Source organism: Argopecten irradians, chromosome 16 (assembly GCF_041381155.1).
Source record: "Argopecten irradians isolate NY chromosome 16, Ai_NY, whole genome shotgun sequence".
Classification (NCBI taxonomy): Eukaryota; Metazoa; Mollusca; class Bivalvia; order Pectinida; family Pectinidae; genus Argopecten; species Argopecten irradians.
Window position 1 is genome coordinate 15,620,325 of NC_091149.1, and position 21,812 is coordinate 15,642,136.

At 37.2% G+C, this 21,812-nt stretch overlaps 2 protein-coding genes across 2 annotated transcripts; both read left to right on the forward strand.

Annotated features, from left to right (window-relative positions):
* Window positions 1-12,084: 12,084 nt before the first annotated feature.
* On the forward strand, window positions 12,085-12,948 carry LOC138310031 (mucin-22-like). Its single transcript, XM_069251180.1, has one exon. It carries the CDS (start codon window positions 12,085-12,087, stop codon window positions 12,946-12,948), a length of 864 nt encoding a protein of 287 aa, XP_069107281.1.
* Window positions 12,945-13,643, forward strand: LOC138310032 (involucrin-like). Its single transcript, XM_069251182.1, has one exon. It carries the CDS (start codon window positions 12,945-12,947, stop codon window positions 13,641-13,643), a length of 699 nt encoding a protein of 232 aa, XP_069107283.1.
* The last annotated feature ends 8,169 nt before the right edge of the window (window positions 13,644-21,812 follow it).

The window sequence follows — 21,812 nt, forward strand, 5'->3', positions numbered from 1 at the left end:
TTCGATAGTCTCCATGGGGTAATGTTCCCTCTTTATAGCCATGTTCAAATCACGTGGATCTATGCACACACGCGTTTTTTTTCTGGTTTGAGAACGACAACCATACTGTGAACCCAATCAGTGGGCTCATCTTCCTTAACGAGAACACCTAAACCCTCCATGCGTTCTAGTTCGGTTTTTACTCTCTGGCGGAGTGGCTCTGCTACTTTCCTCGGTGGGTGTACACTTGGTGTAACTTTTGGGTCAGTTTTTATGTGATATTTACCCGCGATCTTTCCAAGACCTTCAAAAACATCTCCAAACTCATCCAAAATGTCATTTTTGGAAAGCGGTGCGCTTACAGGTTTCGATTCGACTGTGTGAATTCGTTGAATCGTACCGAGAGAACAACATGCCTTTTTGCCGAGTATAGCTGGACAGTCATTATCGACGACATGGAATTTCAGTGAAAATTCCTGCTCGCGAAACCTTACTGGTAATTGCGTTGTACCGAGTGGTTTTATATGATGACCTCCAAAACCGACTAAACCGTCCCGAGTGGGCTTTAACGGTGTTTCACAGTTCATTTTGTCCATCACGCGTTTAGGTATGACGTTGGCGTCCGCCCCTGTGTCCAACTTGAATTTTACAAACTGATCACCAAACTGTAGTGTTTCGAACCACTCATTGTCACGTGCCCCTGTGCTCGAGATTGTGCCTAAGAATAAATCCTCTGAATAACTTTCGTCACAACCATCAGTGTGTAGTTTCTTTCTGTCGAGTGTTATTGTGGCTATTATTGCCAGACCTACATAAGTTGGCGAAATGGTTCATACGGCCACACGTGTGACATTCTTTACCGAAAGCTGGGCAAACGGCAGAGCTACGTTCATGTTCATGTCCACAGTTTCGACAATCAACGAGCGAAAGTTTGTTTTGTCGTGCTTGTGGTTGTTTGTTGTTGGGCTGGGGTTGGGGTTGTTTTGTCTTTTTATTTCCATACCGTTTACGGCGAGGGCCAGATTGTTTATGTACTGTGTGTACGGAAGCTTCATCCGCTTGTGGATTTTTATTTCCTGAGCTTTACAGAAATCAACGGCTTTTGTGAGTGGAAGATCAGTCTCACGTAGTAATCTGACACGTGTGCCTTCGTCTCGGATGCCACAAACGATCCTATCCCTAATGAGACTGTATGTAAGCTCGTTGAAATCACAGTTCTTGGCCTTGTTTTTGAGATCTGTGACGAACGAGTCAATCGTTTCATTTACACCTTGAGATCGAGTGAAAAACAAATGTCTGAGGTATGTTAAGTTTTTGCGAGGTTCACAATACTCATAAAACTTTGTTTTTAGTACATCGAGTTTTTCTTTGTCACCTTCAGCGATCGTGAAAGTGTTATACACACGGCGGGCTTCAATTCCAGCTACGTGGAGGAATGTCGCGACCTGGACTTTACCCGACTTTTCCTCTATACCTGAGGCAGTCATGTATAATTCAAACCCTTGTACCCATTCTTTCCAATTTTCGGACAAGTTTCCTTCTAAATTTAGGGCTCCTGGAGGCTTAAGTTGCTCCATATTTCTTCTTTGACACCATGTGATGTTGGAAGAATAACTCTCTCTCAAGATGGCTGTCACATAACTGATTTATTGCATTTACGCGGGAGTCGCTTATGAACACAAAACAAAACAATGACAGGGCCGCTTAGGCGCTTGAAAATAGAAGTCAATATGTTACAGTAAACGCTCAATTAGAAATAAAACTGGGTTAGTGTAAAGGGGACATGAAGAGGACCACTTTTAATGTTATAACAAAATAATTTCTCATTTTATCATTACATATATATGTATATTCATCTTAATATAATTAATGGGTTAGTCATTGATAGAGGTACAAATGTAGTTACTGTTATCGAGGGTTACACACGAAATCGCACAATGGCTGAATAAAGAACAACATATGGACCTTGATCAAAAAGAACTGATATATGTTTAATCAGATTATGCTGTATTAAATATTAGAGATAGACAGAAGCAATATGATAACCATAAAGAATACTTCAGGAATCATCAAACCTGACCATGAAAGCTCATGTATACTTCCGTTCGCAAATTCCATGAATATCTTTACACAATGAAACATAAAAAATGAACCTCGTAAAAACCGATGGCTATTGAAATGTTTATGCTGACTGCGTTGATTCATAAGATCCATAACTTTTACTAATGTGATTTACTAAGTTTAGAACTTGTCGTTTGCCAATGTCGGGCAATTTTCGTTTCCTCTGAATTTATTTTAGATTCTTAAAGTTAACCCTGGACCGTCAGATCTGAAGCATTGAACACCTTGTATTTGTCCTTCAAGATAAGATATATGACTCAAAACAACGCACAAGAGAAATATTTCACTTGTTTCAATAGACATTATGTCAAAGTTTAAGCCACGACACATTTCAACTATGGTTTAAAAACACTAAACGTGTAAAATAGTCAACTCACACTACATACTCGCTACGCATCGCATACATGGGAGGTCGTCCTTACATGACCCTGGCTGTTAATTGTTTCTTTGATTCAATTAACGTCTTATTGACAACGAGAGTCATGTAAGGACGGCCTCCCTTGTATACGGTGTGTTTTTTGTATGAAGTGCGGATGTGTTTTGGGAGACTGTGGTATATTCATGTTGTGTCTTCTTGTATAGTGGAACTGTTGCCCTTTTTATATTGCTATATCACTGAAGCATGCCGCCTAAGACACCAAGCAACACACCCCACCCGGTCACATTATACTGACAACGGGCGAACCAGTCGTTCCACTCCCTGTATGCTGAGCGCTAAGCAGGAGTAGAAACTGCCACTTTTATAGACTTTGGTGTGTCTTGCCAGGGGACAGAACCCAGAGCCTTCAACACAGGGGCGAACGCTCCACGAAAGGCCAAAAGTGAAGGGTGTTGAGTGAGACGTTAGGACGAAAGTCAAGTTAGGGAAAAAGAGAACAGATAAGATCCTAAATTTAGTCGCCTTTTACGATCATGCATTAGGGGCAGCAGGTGCAATTCTAACGCCATACCTACAGGGCAAGCCTAGTGTTTTTAAATGACCGTTAGGTGGGTGTCCTGTTTAGTGATAAGTGTAATGTTTACGGTAAGCTGATAACGTTTAGAACGCCACAAAAATGATACAAAACTCGTTTTACAGTTATATTTTAGAAAATAAAAACCGTTTCTGTTAAGATATGTGCCTTTGAAATATGAAAACACGTGTAACAGTTTTACCCACCTGTATTATATACATGTAGTGTAGTCGTTAGAGGATCGCATGCTGAATGGCACTATCAGTGTGTATCAATAACACCTGCTGCTTACTACAAATATATCAGGACCTGACCCAAGAGTGGAGATGTCAATTGAAAACAAATGAAAATTGTCTATTGTTCGTGTGTATTGTATTTGACATCGCCTTATTGTGGGTTGTTTCCTCTCATCACTTAGCTTCACATTTGTTTGTAATATTAGTTTCAGGTAAATTTGGACTTGAAAGTATTTCAATGTATTGTATATATTGCTGCACTAGTATGAAAATCTACATTTCATAGTAAAAGTTGCCACGAGGACGTTGAATGTCAAATATAGTGATTCAATATGCATTCTTTTCTAACTCGAAGCGGTTTTTAAGCTAACTAGGCTATCAACATTGTCCATTATCATTTGCTTCCTATCATCACATAACTGATTTCCCAATCATCTTCAGCTTGATAAAGTAACACGACAAAAAATTCATATTCTTAAAAAGCATGTAAGTAAACTGATTCTCAATGCGTTTCGATATAAAAGGTACATCTTTTACAGCGAATTAATTGCATTCACAATTGTTATTTAAGTATTGGGAAGAAATTATGAAGAAAATTAAAATGTGATTTTTCATTATGAAACTAACCAGGACTTTGATACACCTGGCAGGTGTTAACGATCTATCTATGTAAATGATTCACCTGGAATACCTGTACAGCGCACCTGTAGATTCAGCTGTGGAAACTGCTACTGCAGAATTCAGACTAATTCTATTGATTTTCACTTAGTTCTTTCCCACTGGAAGCATTAAATCATGCTTTCGGAAACAGTATAGATCACGTTATCGACAGAACTGGCGGTTATATGCCAATTATAGGACTTATTCGATACACGCATGTTGATGAAGACAATGAGATAGTGTTACGACCGACATAATGATCGCTTAGGGAAATAATGTATTTCTTTATGTGTCATGATACCAAACATGTTAGGTGCACGTTATATAAATAAAAGCTACAGTGTACGATTTTTAAACATGTTCATTCAACAAAAGATGAACACTAATATACAACATAAAAATACAGACACAACATAAAACATTAGATACAGGGTCAAGGTCGTCCTTCAGTGAATGAGATGTTAATAGCCGTTAGTTCAATCAACCAAACTTGAGAAATCTCATGAGAGTGTAATGAATTAATTTATACATGTAAAAACCATTTATTGAGAAATAAAAAAATCGACAACATTACGTTCGCTAAGGATATTATCAAATCAGAATTTGATTCTAGGTGCAAAACCGAAAACATTGAAATTCGAACTCCGCCAAATCTGTTTCAATTTAGTTTGTTTTTACTAAGAGGCCAAGAGGTCCTGTATTACTCACCTGGTTTGTTATCCTAAGAAATGCTCTGAATACAGCTAGGTCCGTACTCTGTTTATTTCCTCAATGATTTTAAATATTCACCTCTAATTTCCATACTGGGCCCGCCTCACCTGCCCCAGAGGGTCAGAACCAACATTTATACAAACTCTATTCCCCATCTCCGAAGAACGTTTTTGACCAAATTTGGTTCTAATTCATGACCGAAAGACCGGTGAGTTTTACACCCACTCTCCTATGGTATATGTATCGTGCATGATGTTTTATTTGGACATTGCAATATGTATTTACTATTTAATCATGACGTACAACTTTCTTCAACCGAGTCTAGATAACGCAATTTTTGTTTACATTTGTATACTGAAACTTATATAAATGATTTGTCAAACAACTCCTATCTGTTTGCTGTGCTACATGTATCTGTTTCTAGAGATAGCGTCTAGAACATGCAGTTCATACTGTTTTTATTAATATTCTTCCATATAACGTTGGTTCCCCCTTTTTAGAATACACATAACTGGCAAAAGGACATTTCCTTACTCACCAGTTAGAATACAAAAGGGTTTTCAGTTCCTCCTGTAGAATGAGTTCGCGAGTTTACCGAGATATTAGGACCATGTCAAGTTCAGACAGTTTCTCTCCATACTAAACATAACTGTCCTTGGTAAAGATATTCTAACGAATGCAGTGAACCACTGTGTTTGTACACACACATGCCTGCCATTCATACGTATATCAGATAATTCCGCCACTCATTAAGATCTGTATCACATCATTACTATGAATGGGAGGAAATCCACCCGATACAGCCGAGCCAACTCGATCAATAGGCGAGTTAGTAAACCCCGCTCTATCTATTGTTTACTTATAGACATATGGCTTGCACAAATGTTATGTTGAGTTCTTAGTCTTTGTTTTGAGACGAAAGTTGTTCGAAATTCCATAAAGACACCAGGAGTAAATTTTACACCAAATACGCGTAGTGTTTGGCCTTTTCGCTTTGTAAAGTAAATTATTTAATTTTAATTAATTGTGAAACATTCTACAATTGAGTGGGGTTTCTGATGCCTATTGTAGAATTAATTTGGGTACAAAATCCGTTAAAAATGAGTTGTAAATTGCTCATACCTTTTTATCTAACTATATGGTTGTTGCTTCTGGTGGACTTCATCTATGTTCAATGTAGTCCATCATGTCCATCATATTGTCCATCATGTTTAGTTTAGTTCATTATGTTCAATGTATTCCAACAAATAAAATAAATGGTCGAATGTGATAACAATTTTCCAAACATAGCACAGCGATGACAAAACAAAGTCGGAGATGAAGAGGAAAGTCTTTTCTTCACAATCGTCCCAACACATACCAAATACCAAAGATGTTTTAACGTTATAAGTGGTATGGCATAATGTTATCACTGGAACATAGCTAAACTGTATACTCCTTATAAGCAATCACATGAAAAACAAAGGATGTAGTTTCTAACCCAGAGTTACACGTGTCCGGACAAGGAACTCCCTCCTTGTCTCAATAGATGTTCCGGTTTGTAGACTACAATGTACATTGCTTATTATAATCTTAAACAAATGGGTCCGCCATGTCCGTGCAAGTTATTTAAACATTCATTGCAATTTCTTCATGGTGGATAGTCCCCATTTTCGGCATCAACAACAAGAATGGTCCCTAAAACATCTCCGTGTCAAAATGTCGTGCATTGACTTTATTTTTGCTCCAATGACCCTTTAAAGAACTGTGGCTTTTCATGCAGTGTTTAAATGGACGATTCTCTCCCCAGTTTGCCATATCCTGTATCACTCCTGTTGTGTTTGTGACCATGTATATTCATCAATATGTAATGCTTTACAAAGAGTTAGAGAACAAAGCACGTGTTCGAGATATATTTTGTATGTTAATGGTATTCATGATTTCTTAAACCTTAGTGCAATATCATCATTTTTAGAACACAAAAGTAACTTCAATTTGTTGTCAGCTTAACTCTTTATACATAATAGCTGCCTATATATGAAAAATTGTATATTAAATAAGTTCAAAATACTCTTACTCTGCAATGGTTTGTTTTTATTTTACAAATATCGCTTTAAGTATAGTTAAGATCTTTATATAAGTATCGTAATTAAGAATGCGAGAAGGCCTTACGAAGCTTATAATACTTTCATTTCTTAATATAGTTCTATGTGTTTTAACAAATTACATGTCGTTAACCTAGTAAATCTCATTAAAAAGTTCAGTTAAATGTACACATATTAACTAATTAAAGTTCTAGAATACAATTTTCATATCTGATAACAATTTAGACTTTATATGTGTATATGTCTGTATATTTTTGCCGCATTTATAAAGATATGTTATGTTTTAGTCTGTTCACAGGCATTAACACTTAGTAGGGATATTTCTCCATATCGGTATGATATGCACATACAAATGACTTACGATAATTATAATATGTATAGCGGCGATTGTAATTAGAAAAGCTCACAAGGAGGTTCCATTAGGGCAGTGGTTCTGATAACAGCATAATAGGAATTTGATTTAATCTACATATACCAGACGTATGAAAGTTGGGGAACATATATTGAATTTACCTTTTATCAGACGTGACATATCAGCTTTCCCAATATGCTAGGGTTGTAATGGATATCATACTAATTAAGACCAATTTATATTAAAGACTGGTTCGCCCGTTGTCAGTATAGTGTGACAGAGTGGGATGTGTTGCTTGGTGTCTTCGGCAGCATGTTTTTCAGTGATCCACTATACAAGAAGACACAACACGAATATACCACAGTCTCCCCAAACACGCAACGCACACTTCATACACACAGCACAACGCATAAATGGGAGGCCGTCCTTACATGACCCTGGCCACGATTTCTCGAAACAAACTTAAGTCAAAAACTGACTTAAGTCAGTAATTTTCATATAAGTTACATAAGGAGAAAAACTTAAGTTTTGACTTAAGTCTGCACTTTTGTTTCGAGAAATCCGGGCCAGGCTGTTAATAGGGCTTTAATTATTTTTTAACGTTCTATTAACAGCCAGTGTCATGCAAGGACGGCCTCCCATGTTTGCAGTGTGTAGCGTGTGTGAAGTGCGAGGTGCGTGTTTTGGGAGACTGCAGTATGTTCGTTTTGTGTCTTCTTGTATAGTGGAACTAATCAAACGGTCAAAGATAAGGATTTAGACAAATGCTAGACAGCTATTTATCCTCTTCGTGCAAAGACTCTTCATCTCAGTCAATATATCGCAACTTCTAAACATTTAAGACCACTTTAAAAGTATAGTTTATGAAATGATGCCCTCAAATCTCGATAATAAGCCTGAATCGAAGATAGGCCGGTCATGAAAGTAGGCCTTGGATTGAATACAGTTGAATGTATTGTGAGAATATGCAGGATTTGTTACACAATAGGTGAATGTTCCATATGCGGTCTTGATGACTAGAATGATAAATTACACTCGTAAATTTATAATGATGAAGATGACAGAGTACCCATCATCACCTTATACACGGATATGAAATATTCACTACCAAATATAATTCGACATGGTTTTTGGCAGATTGTGTAACTTTCATAACTTTTCAATCGAATATCAGCTGATGAAGGGGAATAACTCGTACACGAGCATAATGCCACTACGACCCCCAACAGATATATCAAATTCATAGTGTTCTTCCGCAAATAAATTAGGTTTTATTAAGACAATATACATATCAAGCTTGATGAGAAATCTTCAACAACTTATTCATCAAAACAGCTTTTAACTTAGTTACCGCTAAAGATTGCAATACTAATTTTTTGCCATAGATCCAGTCTGATTAAAATACCGATACTTTTTTCTCACTGCTTTTCATGGAGGATTTGACAACATTAACCTTCCGCAGTCTCCCAAAACACGCACCTCGCACTTCACACACCAGGCTGTCCTGGCTGTTAATTAAATATAATAGGACGTACATATCATAGGCCAAACCAAACTTATCTGTATTTAATAGGATTTGCATTAGATGTGAGTTTAGTCGTGTTCTCTAGTAAATATTTTGAAATGATTTTTGGTTTGATATAATAGATTTACCTCTTAATAAACAACCAGGACATTTAAGGACTGGATCCCATGTGTGTAACCTCTGGGTGTCTATGTGTCTAAGTGGCGGAAATCTGCTGCTGTATATTTGTTGTAATAGTGGCCACCGAAGACAACAAACAAACATATTTCACCCGGCCTCATTATACTGATAATGGGTAAACCAGTCGCCCCGCTCCATTTATGCTGAACGCATAGCACAAGCACATACCATCGTTTTTATAGACAATACTTGGTCTTTTGTTGCAATTAAATTATTTTATTTACGTTGGCGGAAATATCGCGATTTGAGGAAAAAGGAGAACAATTTTTTAACGGTTTTAAATATGTGAGTCACCAATTTTTCATCATTTCGCGGATCAGTTTTTTTAATCATATCGATAATAAATCACGAAAATAGCCGGTTATATAGTATCTTCCTACAATGCTTTGGACAAATTTAACGTATCACAAAAAGTTACATAAGGAATTTGAATGTTTCTAATCACTTGAAAGCTGATGTTCGTTTATATGAAATTTGTTGCGTGTGGTACATTTTGGGAGGCTACAGTATATACGTATTTTGATTCTTTATAATACTGAAACGTTCACCCATTTTGTAATGTTACCGAACTGAATCAAACTGTGAAAAATTGAATAGCAAACCCATTATAATGACATCCTATCATTATCACATAGAGACATATCACGAATATACCACAGTCTCCCAAATCAAACATCCACACACATCGCTTACAGTTTCTGGTCGTATCAATTATAATACAGAATAACATCTATTTCACAGAAACTCATCATCAATTTCTGACAATCTTATTTTTTCTAACACCATCATCAACTGGAACAGCCTTCCATAAACCCTAAACTCAAACATAAACTAGAAAATCTTCTGTGTTTTTTTTTTTTTGGTTTAAACTGCTTCTTTTTACGACCTTATTTTCATGACATAACTTTCAACTACATGAAGGTGGTCAATTATACCAAATCTGTAGATAAATATTTTCATTCACTTGTTGCTTCTGCTATATAAACTAACCAAGCCAAAGTGATGTCTATGAGGGTATATCCAAAACGGGATCATTATAACGTCACTTATGTTGACGTGGTAACGTCCACTGATCATCGTCAAAATGCATATGGCTGTTCCATATTGTGTAGTATGTCGCCGTATATGAACGGCTTACCCGGTGCAACATAAACAATTTTAATGCACAGACCCAAAAATGAATTAATTATGTAAAGATAAGTCCTATGGAATCTATGGTCTATATAGATGCCAGAGCTTTGCAGACACTCATCTCGTAATGTGCTAGCGCGCATTATGAACATTGTTTGCAAAGCTCTTGCAATTATATAGACCATATATTCCATAGGAGGATAGTTTAATGCTTAAGTACATCAACAGTCGTCCTTTAACAAATAACAAACTAGTTAAAACTAAATGAACACCTTTATAATAAGTCACAATAAATGATATATTTATATAAAACATAAAGCATTTTTTTCAACAGATGACAAAATGAAAATATATATATATATATTATAGGTAGACTTATCCACATTAAACGAACTAACAAAGTTATACGTAAATTGTAGATTCAAATATGCATGAAGAGCAGAGCATGATTTTAAATAGGTTCTAATTTTGTTATATTTTTTCTTTACTGTTAATATTAGACAAAGTGAATACACATGTTTAGTATCTTACAATACAGTTTATTTTGGTGCGAGATTTATAAAAGCCGAGATTACATTCAAACGAAAGCAAATTCTCAGTTATTTACTTGGTTTCGCTCAAAGCGAGACGCTTCTTTGATGCAGAGGAAAAGTATCATTCACTAAACTGAATGAGTGTACTTCTTTTTACTACTGTGGGAAAATACATACCTTTGCTATGAGCCAAGATGACAAAGATGACAGCGCCATACGAGTTTCGATATCGTAAAAATGGTGTCATTCCGGTGAATTTGACGTCACTTTTTCGCGTGACTGGATGACGATTCATTCACCGAAAATTTAAAGTTCGGAGTCAAGTTAGAATTGTTTTCGTCAGATGGGGAACAGATTCACGAAATCGCATTAACGGATAAAGCACAATTTTATCAGGCAGTAGTTATCCGTCAGAATGTTTGTTTGTTTGTTTGTTTGATTAATTAATGTCCTATTAACATTATTATTCAGTATTTGGGACAGTTGTAGGATAAACAAGTGTTCAATATTGTTTCTGACATTATCCACCGATATCCATTTAACTTCGCCCATGCAATATTGTTGTTTATCCTGCAACTGTCCCTCGTTCTGACCGATAACTACTACTGGATAAACTTGTGCTTTACCCGTCAATACGAAATGCTTTATCCGTCAATATAATCACGTTAGTTTTTTCCACATCTGGTGGAATTTTTTCTATTTTGATCCAGAACTTTAACCTTCCGTGAATAAAAACGCTATTCAGTCCCGCTAAAAGTGACGTCACATTGACCAGAATGACGTCATTTTTACGATATCAAAAATCTCTTATGGCGGCGGCGTCCTTTTCTTGGCTCATGGCAAAGCTAAAATAATTCTTTGAGTTGTGCCCTACACGGAAAGCCGAGATAACTCAGCAAAGCATCGTCATCGACTTTCCTAAGTCTTGCACAAAGTAAACATTGAATTGTAAGATACTAACTATGTATTCTCTATATATATCACTAGTGCAATATAATCTGGAGCGTTTATAGTAGCTTAAAATTCATTGTGACGTCAGTAAACAATGATGTAACGTCAGGATTCGAGGATTTCGTGACGAAATGGCGGCTTCCGCTTCAATTTTGCAACACATTTTGAGATTCTTAGAAATGTATGTTGTAGTTATGCGATAAAAGTATCACATTCCATTCGTTTCATCAATTTCTCATATGCAACGAATAGTTATTTAAGTTCTTATATTTAATCTATACACTTATATATAATTCAAGAATGTCAGTAATGGTCTATATATACAAAATATTACAACCGCCAAAAACTAAAACAATTATCCACATAAGGCCGCATCGGTCACCCGAGTTAATTTTTTTTAATTGTCCACACTTCTGACCTGTTGCTGCCTGCCAATAAGCTTGGAACCAAATAGGCCGGCATATATTTTTACATACTGTACATCTGTTCTTTATTGCAAAGAAATCATTCGACAAATATGACCACTAAGATCGAGTATAAAATTCAAAGAAAATATCTTATTTTGCATATGGATTGGTAAATTCCCACAATTATTTACTTCTCAGATACATAGTTAATGAGAATTTGCTGTTCACTACATACGACTTAAGACGTACAATACCGTACAAATGGCTACCACATCAGGACAAACAAGTCAAATGGCTAACACAACAGGACAAACAAGACCAATGGCTACCACAACAGGACAAATGGCTACAACAACAGTACAAACAAGACCAATGGCTACAACAACAGTACAAACAAGACAAATGGCTACCACAACAGTACAAACAAGACCAATGGCTACAACAACAGTACAAACAAGACCAATGGCTACAACAACAGTACAAACAAGACCAATGGCTACAACAACAGTACAAACAAGACCAATGGCTACCACAACAGGACAAACCAGACAAATGGCTACCACAACAGGACAAACAAGACAAATGGCTACCACAACAGGACAAACAAGACAAATGGCTACCACAACAGGACAAACAAGACAAATGGCTACCACAACAGGACAAACAAGACGAATGACTACCATGACAGGACAAACAAGACAAATGGCTACCACAACAGGACAAACAAGACAAATGGCTACCACAACAGGACAAACAAGACAAATGGCTACCATGACAGGACAAACCAGACAAATGGCTACCACAACAGGACAAACAAGACAAATGACTACCACAACAGGACAAATAAGACGAATGGCTACCACAACAGGTCAAACAAGAAAAATGGCTATCACAACAGGACAAACCAGACAAATGGCTATCACAACAGGACAAACAAGACAAATGACTACCACAACAGGACAAGAAAGACAAATGGCTACCACAACAGGACAAGAAAGACAAATGGCTACCACAATAGGACAAACAAGACAAACGGCTACCACAACAGGTCAAACAAGAAAAATGGCTTCAACAACAGACAAACCAGACAAATGGCTATCACAACAGGACAAACAAGACAAATGACTACCACAACAGGACAAGAAAGACAAATGGCTACCACGACAGGACAAACAAGACAAATGGCTACCACAACAGGACAAACAAGACAAATGGCTACCACAACAAGACAAACAAGACGAATGGCTACCACAACAGGGCAAGAAAGACAAATGGCTACCACGACAGGACAAACAAGACAAATGGCTACCACAACAGGACAAACAAGACAAATGGCTACCACAACAGGACAAACAAGACAAATGGCTACCACAACAGGACAAACAAGACAAATGGCTACCACAACAGGACAAACAAGACAAATGGCTACCCAACAGGACAAGAAAGACAAATGGCTACCACAACAGGACAAACAAGACAAATGGCTACCACAACAGGACAAACAAGACAAATGGCTACCACAACAGGACAAACAAGACAAATGGCTACCACAACAGGACAAACAAGACAAATGGCTACCACAACAGGACAAACAAGACGAATGGCTACAACAACAGGACAAACCAGACAAATGGCTACCACAACAGGTCAAACAAGAAAAATGGCTATCACAACAGGACAAACCAGACAAATGGCTACCACAACAGGACAAACAAGACAAATGGCTACCACAACAGGACAAACAAGACAAATGGCTACCCAACAGGACAAGAAAGACAAATAGCTACTACAACAGGACAAACAACACAAATGACAACTAAAACAGGACAATAAAGACAAATGGCTACCACAACAGGACAAACAACACAAATGACTACCACAACAGGACAAGAAAGACAAATGGCTACCAAAACAAGACAGACAAGACAAATGGCTACCACAACAGGTCAAACAAGACAAATTGCTACCACAACAGGACAAACAAGACGAATGGCTACCACAACAGGACAAACAAGACAAATGGCTACCCAACAGGACAAGAAAGACAAATGGCTACCACAACAGGTCAAACAAGACAAATGGCTACCACAACAGGTCAAACAAGACAAATGGCTACCACGACAGGACAAACAAGACAAATGGCTACCACAACAGGACAAACAAGACAAATGGCTACCACAACAGGACAAACAAGACGAATGGCTACCATGACAGGACAAACAAGACCAATGGCTACCACAACAGGACAAACAAGACGAATGGCTACAATAGCAGGGCAAACAAGACAAATGGCTACCACAACAGGACAAACAAGACAAATGGCTACCACAACAGGACAAACAAGACAAATGGCTACCCAACAGGACAAGAAAGACAAATAGCTACTACAACAGGACAAACAACACAAATGACTACTAAAACAGGACAAGAAAGACAAATGGCTACCACAACAAGACAGACAAGACAAATGGCTACAACAACAGGACAAACAAGACAAAACCTACTTATCATAGTAACATTGGTCTCATTGGTAACGTCTATATAAATAGATGAAACCATACCTATCAACCAATAACAGTTATCATGACAGATGAAACAATTACTAGCAACCAGTTACGGTTATCATTCAAGATGAAACAATACCTAGCAACCACTAACAGTTATCATAGCAGATGAAACAATACGTAGAAACCAGTATTGGTTATAATGACAGATGAAAACAAAACCTAGCTACCAGTAACGGTACACATGACAGATGAAACAATACCTAGCAACCAGTATTTGTTATCATGACAGATGAAACAATACCTAGCAACCAGTTACGGTTATCATTCAAGATGAAACAATACCTAGCAACTACTATCAGTTATCATAGCAGATAAAACAATACGTAGCAACCAGTATTGGTTATCATGACAGATGAAAACAATACCTAGCTATCAATAACGGTACACCTGGCAGATGAAACAATACCTAGCAACCAGTAACGGTTATCATTAAAGATGAAACAATACATAGCAACCCGTAACGCTTGTCATAACAGATCAAACAATACCTAGCAACCAGTAACGGTTATCATGACAGATCAAAATTTACCTGGCAACCGATAACGGTTATCATGAGAGATCAAAATATAACTGACAACCAGTAACGGTTATCATGACAGATGAAACAATACCTAGAAACCAGTAGTGGTAATCATGACAGATGAAACAATACCAAGCAATCATTACGGTTATCATGGCAGATGAAACAATACCTAGCAACCAGTTATGGTAATCATGTCAGATGAAACAATACCCAGCAACCAGTTATGGTAATCATGTCAGATGAAACAATACCCAGCAACCAGTAACGGTTATCATGACAGATGAAACAATACCTAGAAACCAGTAATGGTAATCATGACAGATGAAACAAGGACATAGTCATTCAGATCCCCCGCCAATGGAGATATCAAAGCTGAAGTAAGTTTGATTGTGGAGACTTATGTGTATGAAAAAAAACCAGGAAAAAGGAAGTTGAGCTAAAGAAAGATGGAGTATAACTCAAGTAAAGCGGGGCTGCAATTATTGAATCAGGTATACAGCCTTGACATTTATATTAGACTATATACACAAAGATAGGTGGAGTTTTGCAAAGTAACATTTACCATTTACCATGATATTTTCAGCAATGTTTCAATGGTAACGGAAAAAGCGCAAAAATGAAAACCTAACAATAGCAAAAGGTACTACTAGACCATAAAAAGAATGTGTCTATGAAGTTTCGTGGATATATCTCTGCTGGTTTTAGAGTTATGCTCCGGAAATGAACCTGCTACAAAAATATGATATTTTCAGCAATGTTTCTATGGTTACAGAAAAAAAGCACAAAAAGTGAAAACCTAAAAATAGCAAAAGACACTACTAGACCATAAGAACAATGTGTCTATGAAGTTTAATGGAAATATCTCTACTGGTTTTAGAGTTGTGCTCCGGAAACGATTCTTACGCAAAAATCTGCCATTTTCAGCAAGGTTTCATGGTTACAGAAAAAAGTGCAAAAAGTTAAAACCTTAAAATAGCAAAAGGCACTACAAGACCATAAGACTAATGTGCCTATGGAGTTCCGTGCATATATCTCAACCGGTTTTCCAGTTATGCCGCGGACGAACGAACCTGGTACAAAAATATGATATTTTCAGCAATGTTTCCATGGTAACGGAAAAAGTGCAAAAAATGAAAACCTAAAAATAGCAAAAGGCACTACTAGACCATAAGAACAATGTGTCTATGAAGTTTCATGGAAATATCTCTGCTGGTTTTAGAGTTGTGCTCCGGAAACGATTCTTGCACAAAAAATCTGCCATTTTCAGCAATGTTTCCATGGTTACAGAAAAAAGTGCAAAAAATGAAAACCTAAAAATAGCAAAAGGCACTACTAGACCATAAGACCAATGTGTCTATGAAGTTTCATGGAAATATCTCTGCTGGTTTTAGAGTTGTGCTCCGGAAACGATTCTTGCACAAAAAATCTGCCATTTTCAGCAATGTTTCCATGGTTACAGAAAAAAGTACAAAAAGTGAAAACCTTAAAATAGCAAAAGGCACTACTAGACCATAAGACCAATGTGTCTATGAAGTTTCGTGGAAATATCTCTGCTGGTTTTAGAGTTATGCTCCGGAAACGAACCTGGTATAAAATATGATATTTTCAGCAATGTTTCCATGGTTACGGAAAAAATGCAGACAATGAAAACCTAAAAACAGCAAAAGGCACTACTAGACCATAAGACCAATGTGTGTATGAAGTTTTGTGGATATATTTCACTGGTTTTAGAGTTATGCTCCGGAAACCTTTCGTACGGACGGACGGACAGACGGACGGACGGAACCCATTTGTATATTCCCCGCAAACTTCGTTGGGCGGGGGATAACAATACCTAGCAACCACTAACAGTTATCATGGCAGATGAAACAATACCTAGCAACCACTAACAGTTATCATGGCAGATGCGACAATACCTAGCAACCATTAACGGTAATTATGACAGATCAAATGAAACTATTCCTAGCAACCAGTAACGGTACACATGACTGATGAAACAATACCTATCAACCAGTAACAGTTATCATCAAAGATGAAACAATACCTAGCAACCAGTAACAGTACACATGGCAGATGAAACAATACCTAGCAACCAGTAACAGTTATCACTAAAGATAAAACAATACCTAGCAACCAGTAACAAACAATACCTAGCAACCAGTAACGGTACACATGGCAGATGAAACAATACCTAACAACCAGTAACAGTTATCATCACAGATGAAACAATACCTAGCAACCAGTAACGGTTATCATTGAAGATGAAAAAAATACCTAGAAACCAGTAACGTTTATCATGACGGATGAAACAATACCATGCAATCAGAAAAACTTATCATGACTGATGAAACAAAACCTAGCAATCAGTATTTGTTATCATGACAGATGAAACAATACCTAGCAACCAGTAACGATTATTATGCAACATGTTCGCAATCTGGTGTTTGGAAAAATGTTGAGAAAAACGAACATCGTTGATTGGTCCCATAACGATTTTTTAGTCTAAACGAATATAAAGTTTTTACTTAAAAAAAATCTCAGATGATGTTTAAACGCATCATCAGTTTTAATACCCTAGATCATCAACATTCAACGGTTATGGCCACAGAAGAAAGAAGAGTGGTGTTGTACTGTTGGTTACAGGTAAATACTACAGTCTTTAATTGGCAAATACTAATTAATACTTATCTATTTCATTCATCATACATGCAAATTAACAGGGGTAGATCGCAACATCGTCGAGGCATATGTCTGATTTGGTTCCAGTACCTTTAACGAGTATTAACTTTATCCTTGATTCAAATGGCATGGGCCTCAAAGGATAAGACCATTGTTGCCACAACTGTCCGTGGTCTCCACTTAATAAATTATAGCTAATGTAATATGTTGTTGGACTCTGCAAGAGAGAAGAAACTACACTGTGTCAGACTATTTCTTACAAAATAGTGAAATAAACAAGAGTCTCTCTCTCGCTCACCTGTTTTTTTAGTAATTACCACAAAGACTCTTACAATTAGAAAAATTAGCAAAATTGACTCCAAAAGTTTAATTTTGAATCAACCATTTAATGATGCTATTGATACCACACAAATATGCTATCCAATTCATAGGTTCAGAGAGGAAGTAATTTATGTGAAAATAGTAGCCTAATTGACCTTTTTGTCCCCGTGTCTATTGCCGTCTAAGGCCCCGGGGGTCAGCCCTATCATTTGTACAATTACAAACCTCAAACCTATAAGGATGCTACCATTGCATTATACGTGCTCTTCCATGCTTAGTTATAGAGAAGAAGTCGTTTATATGGAAATAGCTAAATTGACCCATTTTGACCCCACCCTTCAAGTTCTCAGCGGGTCAGCCCCATCATTTGCACAATTTTTAATCCCAACCACGTAAAATTGTTACCATTGCATTATGAGCGTAATCCTATGTTTAATTGCAGAGAAGAAGTCGTTTATATGGAAATAGTCAAATTGACCCCGCCCCTCAGGCCCCCGGGGGGTCAGCACTATCTTTGAATCCCCTCCATATAACGATGCCACCATTGCATTTTGAGTGCTATCTCAAGCTGAGTTTTAGAGAAGAAGTCGTTTATATGGAAATAGCCAAAGTGACCCCTTTTTGACCCTGCCCCTCAGCCCCCCCCCCGGGGGAGGGGGGTCAGCCCTAACATTTGTACAATTTTGAATCCCCACCCTATAAGGATGCTATCATTGCATTATTGGTGCTATCCAATGCTTGGTTTCAGAGAAGAAGTCGTTTATATGGAAATAGCCATTTACATTTACCCCTTTGCACCCCCCTCCCTTGGGGTTCAGCCCCATCATTTGTACAATTTTCACTTAATTGCCCATAAGGATGCTACCAGTCAAATTCTGTTGAAATCCGACCAGCGGTTATGGAGAAGAAGTCGATTGTTGACGGACGACGGACGACGGACGCCGGACACTGCAGTATCACATTAGCTCACCTCGGTCCTGAAAATTGACCTCCTCGTCAACGATTATAGTTTGTCCAGCTATACATTTCATGTAGAGTTATAATGGAAGTAGGTTTCTAATCTCGGGTTGCATGTTATGAAAAAGAAATCTCAAAAACAAACACGCTACCATATTGTTTTTAGTCCATTCCTTTTCAGGTTGAACCTCTATTTCTAAACATCTAAGTAATAGTTTTTATTTCTCGCCAGAGAAGATTCTTGACAAAAATAACTAAAGAATGACACAGTAATTTTTAAAAATAAAAGTCAATTTGAAGGAGTATTTTACTTACGAGTACATTTATTCTGATTCTTATTTTTCCCATATCATTTCCGTACATGTGAAACCAAAAACTGAGACAAATGTGACGGTTGGCTGGCAATGGTGTCCTTGTTACCAGCCTATATTCTGTTCCTACGACATCACTGCTACTGGCATTGAGGAGATAGTACTGACCAGAACCTGAAAATGCGTTGTGCAAACATAAGTGTTTTAATAGCACCTACTGGACATATTTTGTGACCTAGCCGACAATATTACTTCTCTGAAACCTTGTCAGGAGAGTACAATGTTAATTTTTCAGTTTCGTAATGTTATCTGTAATATAGAGACATGCCATATGGGTCCAAAACAAGATATGTTTAAAATGACGCAAGTGTGTCAACTTCGGTGCTTTATATAGATGGTTGGCGAGTGGAAGGTTACCAAGCAGAACAAACGAATAGTTGCTACCATCCCTAGATACGACAGGGGAGGTGGTAGCACTGGGTCAGACCCAGAAGAGGGCACGGCAACAACAAGGTTTTGTTCAATCTGTTCAGATAGCTTTTTCAAACTATTTCGTCCCTAGTCAAGATGCTGACAGTGCCAATTTGATAGGCCATTTCCAAAGGTCATCTGGACGTGACCCCTAATGGGATGTTGTCAGATCCTCTTATCAAACAAAGTGATGATAAGGATCTGTATTTTAAACAGATTGAACAAAACCTTGTCATTGCCGTGCCCTCTATAGGGTCTGACCCAGTGCTACCACCTCCCCTGTCGTATCTAGGGATGGTAGCCACAATTCGCCAACCTCCTATATATTGCTTCAGTGATATTCACTTTAAAAGGACAAAGCTTTCATTACACAAGAATACACAATACGAATATACCGCAGTCTCCCAAAACACGTACCACACACGTCATACACACTACATATCGCATACATGAGAGACCGTCTTTGCATGCCCTGGATGTTAATAGGACGTTAGTTGAATCAAACTAACAAACTATTAAATGCCTACGTTAATTAATCAACAAAAATAATTAAAATAAAATAAGTAAGCACTGTTAACTTCACCTGTGGTGTGATCAGCATTGCACCCAGTATCAGAAGATGGGGTGGGGCCTGTATTGAGGACAAGTAAACCGCTATTGGTTGTCTGTTGAGTCGTTAGAGATTCACATGGTCCTTCAAATGTGCATAGTTCAGCTGAAAGTAAATACAATAAAACTCGAAACACGCCTGTTTAAAATATGATTAAAATAAAGATTCTTAATTATTACTGTATTTAATAAAGAATCTTACAACCTCCCATCAGGTGATACCTTCTGGTTTCATTTCGAAATGTCCTACTTTTGAATCAAATTGCTTCTATTGCTACTGAATGGCTGCATCCAATTTGGTCACTCGCGATTGAGTGTCGAGTAAGTGTCTTCAAGTATGCGCAGTGTGGTTAATCTAACTTACAAATAAACGCCACATGAGTGTAAACAATTGGCGGGCTATAGAAATATTTATCAGTGAAATTTTAAAAAGCGATATATTACTTGCCTAAACTTTATTAAAATTTCTGTTAGCACGTTTTTATTTTCATGCAAGATTCATATTCTGCGTGGCAAATCAATATGTCCGATATCACTAATGTGATTTTAATCACAAGAATTTCACTTCCGGGTTTCCTTTTGACACGTCACTACACTCGTTCACTCCCAAAGTGGAGAGTGTGTTCGTGATCCAATTAACACAGCACTCGGGTCGCAACACCTCAAATCGAACGCAGCCATTATTACAGAATATTGGAAGTGAATTTAAGGGGACGAAATAGTCATCTCGCCCAAAGAGGACGTACACAATGCATGTGTTAGCTAGGCCAAAATTTCGTTTTGAGTCGATGTAGTCAAGTTGGAGAATTTAAGTTCAGTAATTATAATTCTATGCATTCTAATCAGATTGTAGCTTCATGTTAAGTTTTTTTTTTACAAATTTTGAAAATCCCGAAATGCAAATTTAGTCTGGAATAAGAAAAGCATAGGTATGACCTTTTCTGCTGTAATAATGATACCCGTCTTTCAACAGAAGACTGTTTCGATCGACCGAATCTTTTAGAAGAATTATATAATTATGTAACATGTTTTATAAATAATGGTTGTAAGGACAGCATACGAGACATTTCAGGTCTTATCTCAGTAATCTGTTAGGTCCGACGGAAAATAATATCTATATGCTTCAACTTTATGACACGTGATGGAAAACGATGACCGACATATGTATAGATGATAAGGGCTCAAAGTTACTTAAACAAATAAAAGGATCATTTGAACAAGAAATGATTTTACAAATTACCATGCATTTACAGATTAGATAAATCGATAAGATGATTGATCTCGTCCAATCACTTTAACGGGAAACAGAAATGGCTACAAATTGATAGAAAAAATGTCATTTAAAAATAAAGCAAAAAATGATGTATAAAAGTATACCATTAACATATCATATTGATAAAAAATGTTATTTGAGAAAGATAACAAAAGGTGTTTAAGTGTAAACCAGCTGTCTTTCGCGCCTATTAAATTTCACGATTTCAATTTTAAATAAGTTCACGAAGAATAACTATTCGCGGGTCAAATAATTAATTGAATGATAATATGAATTCG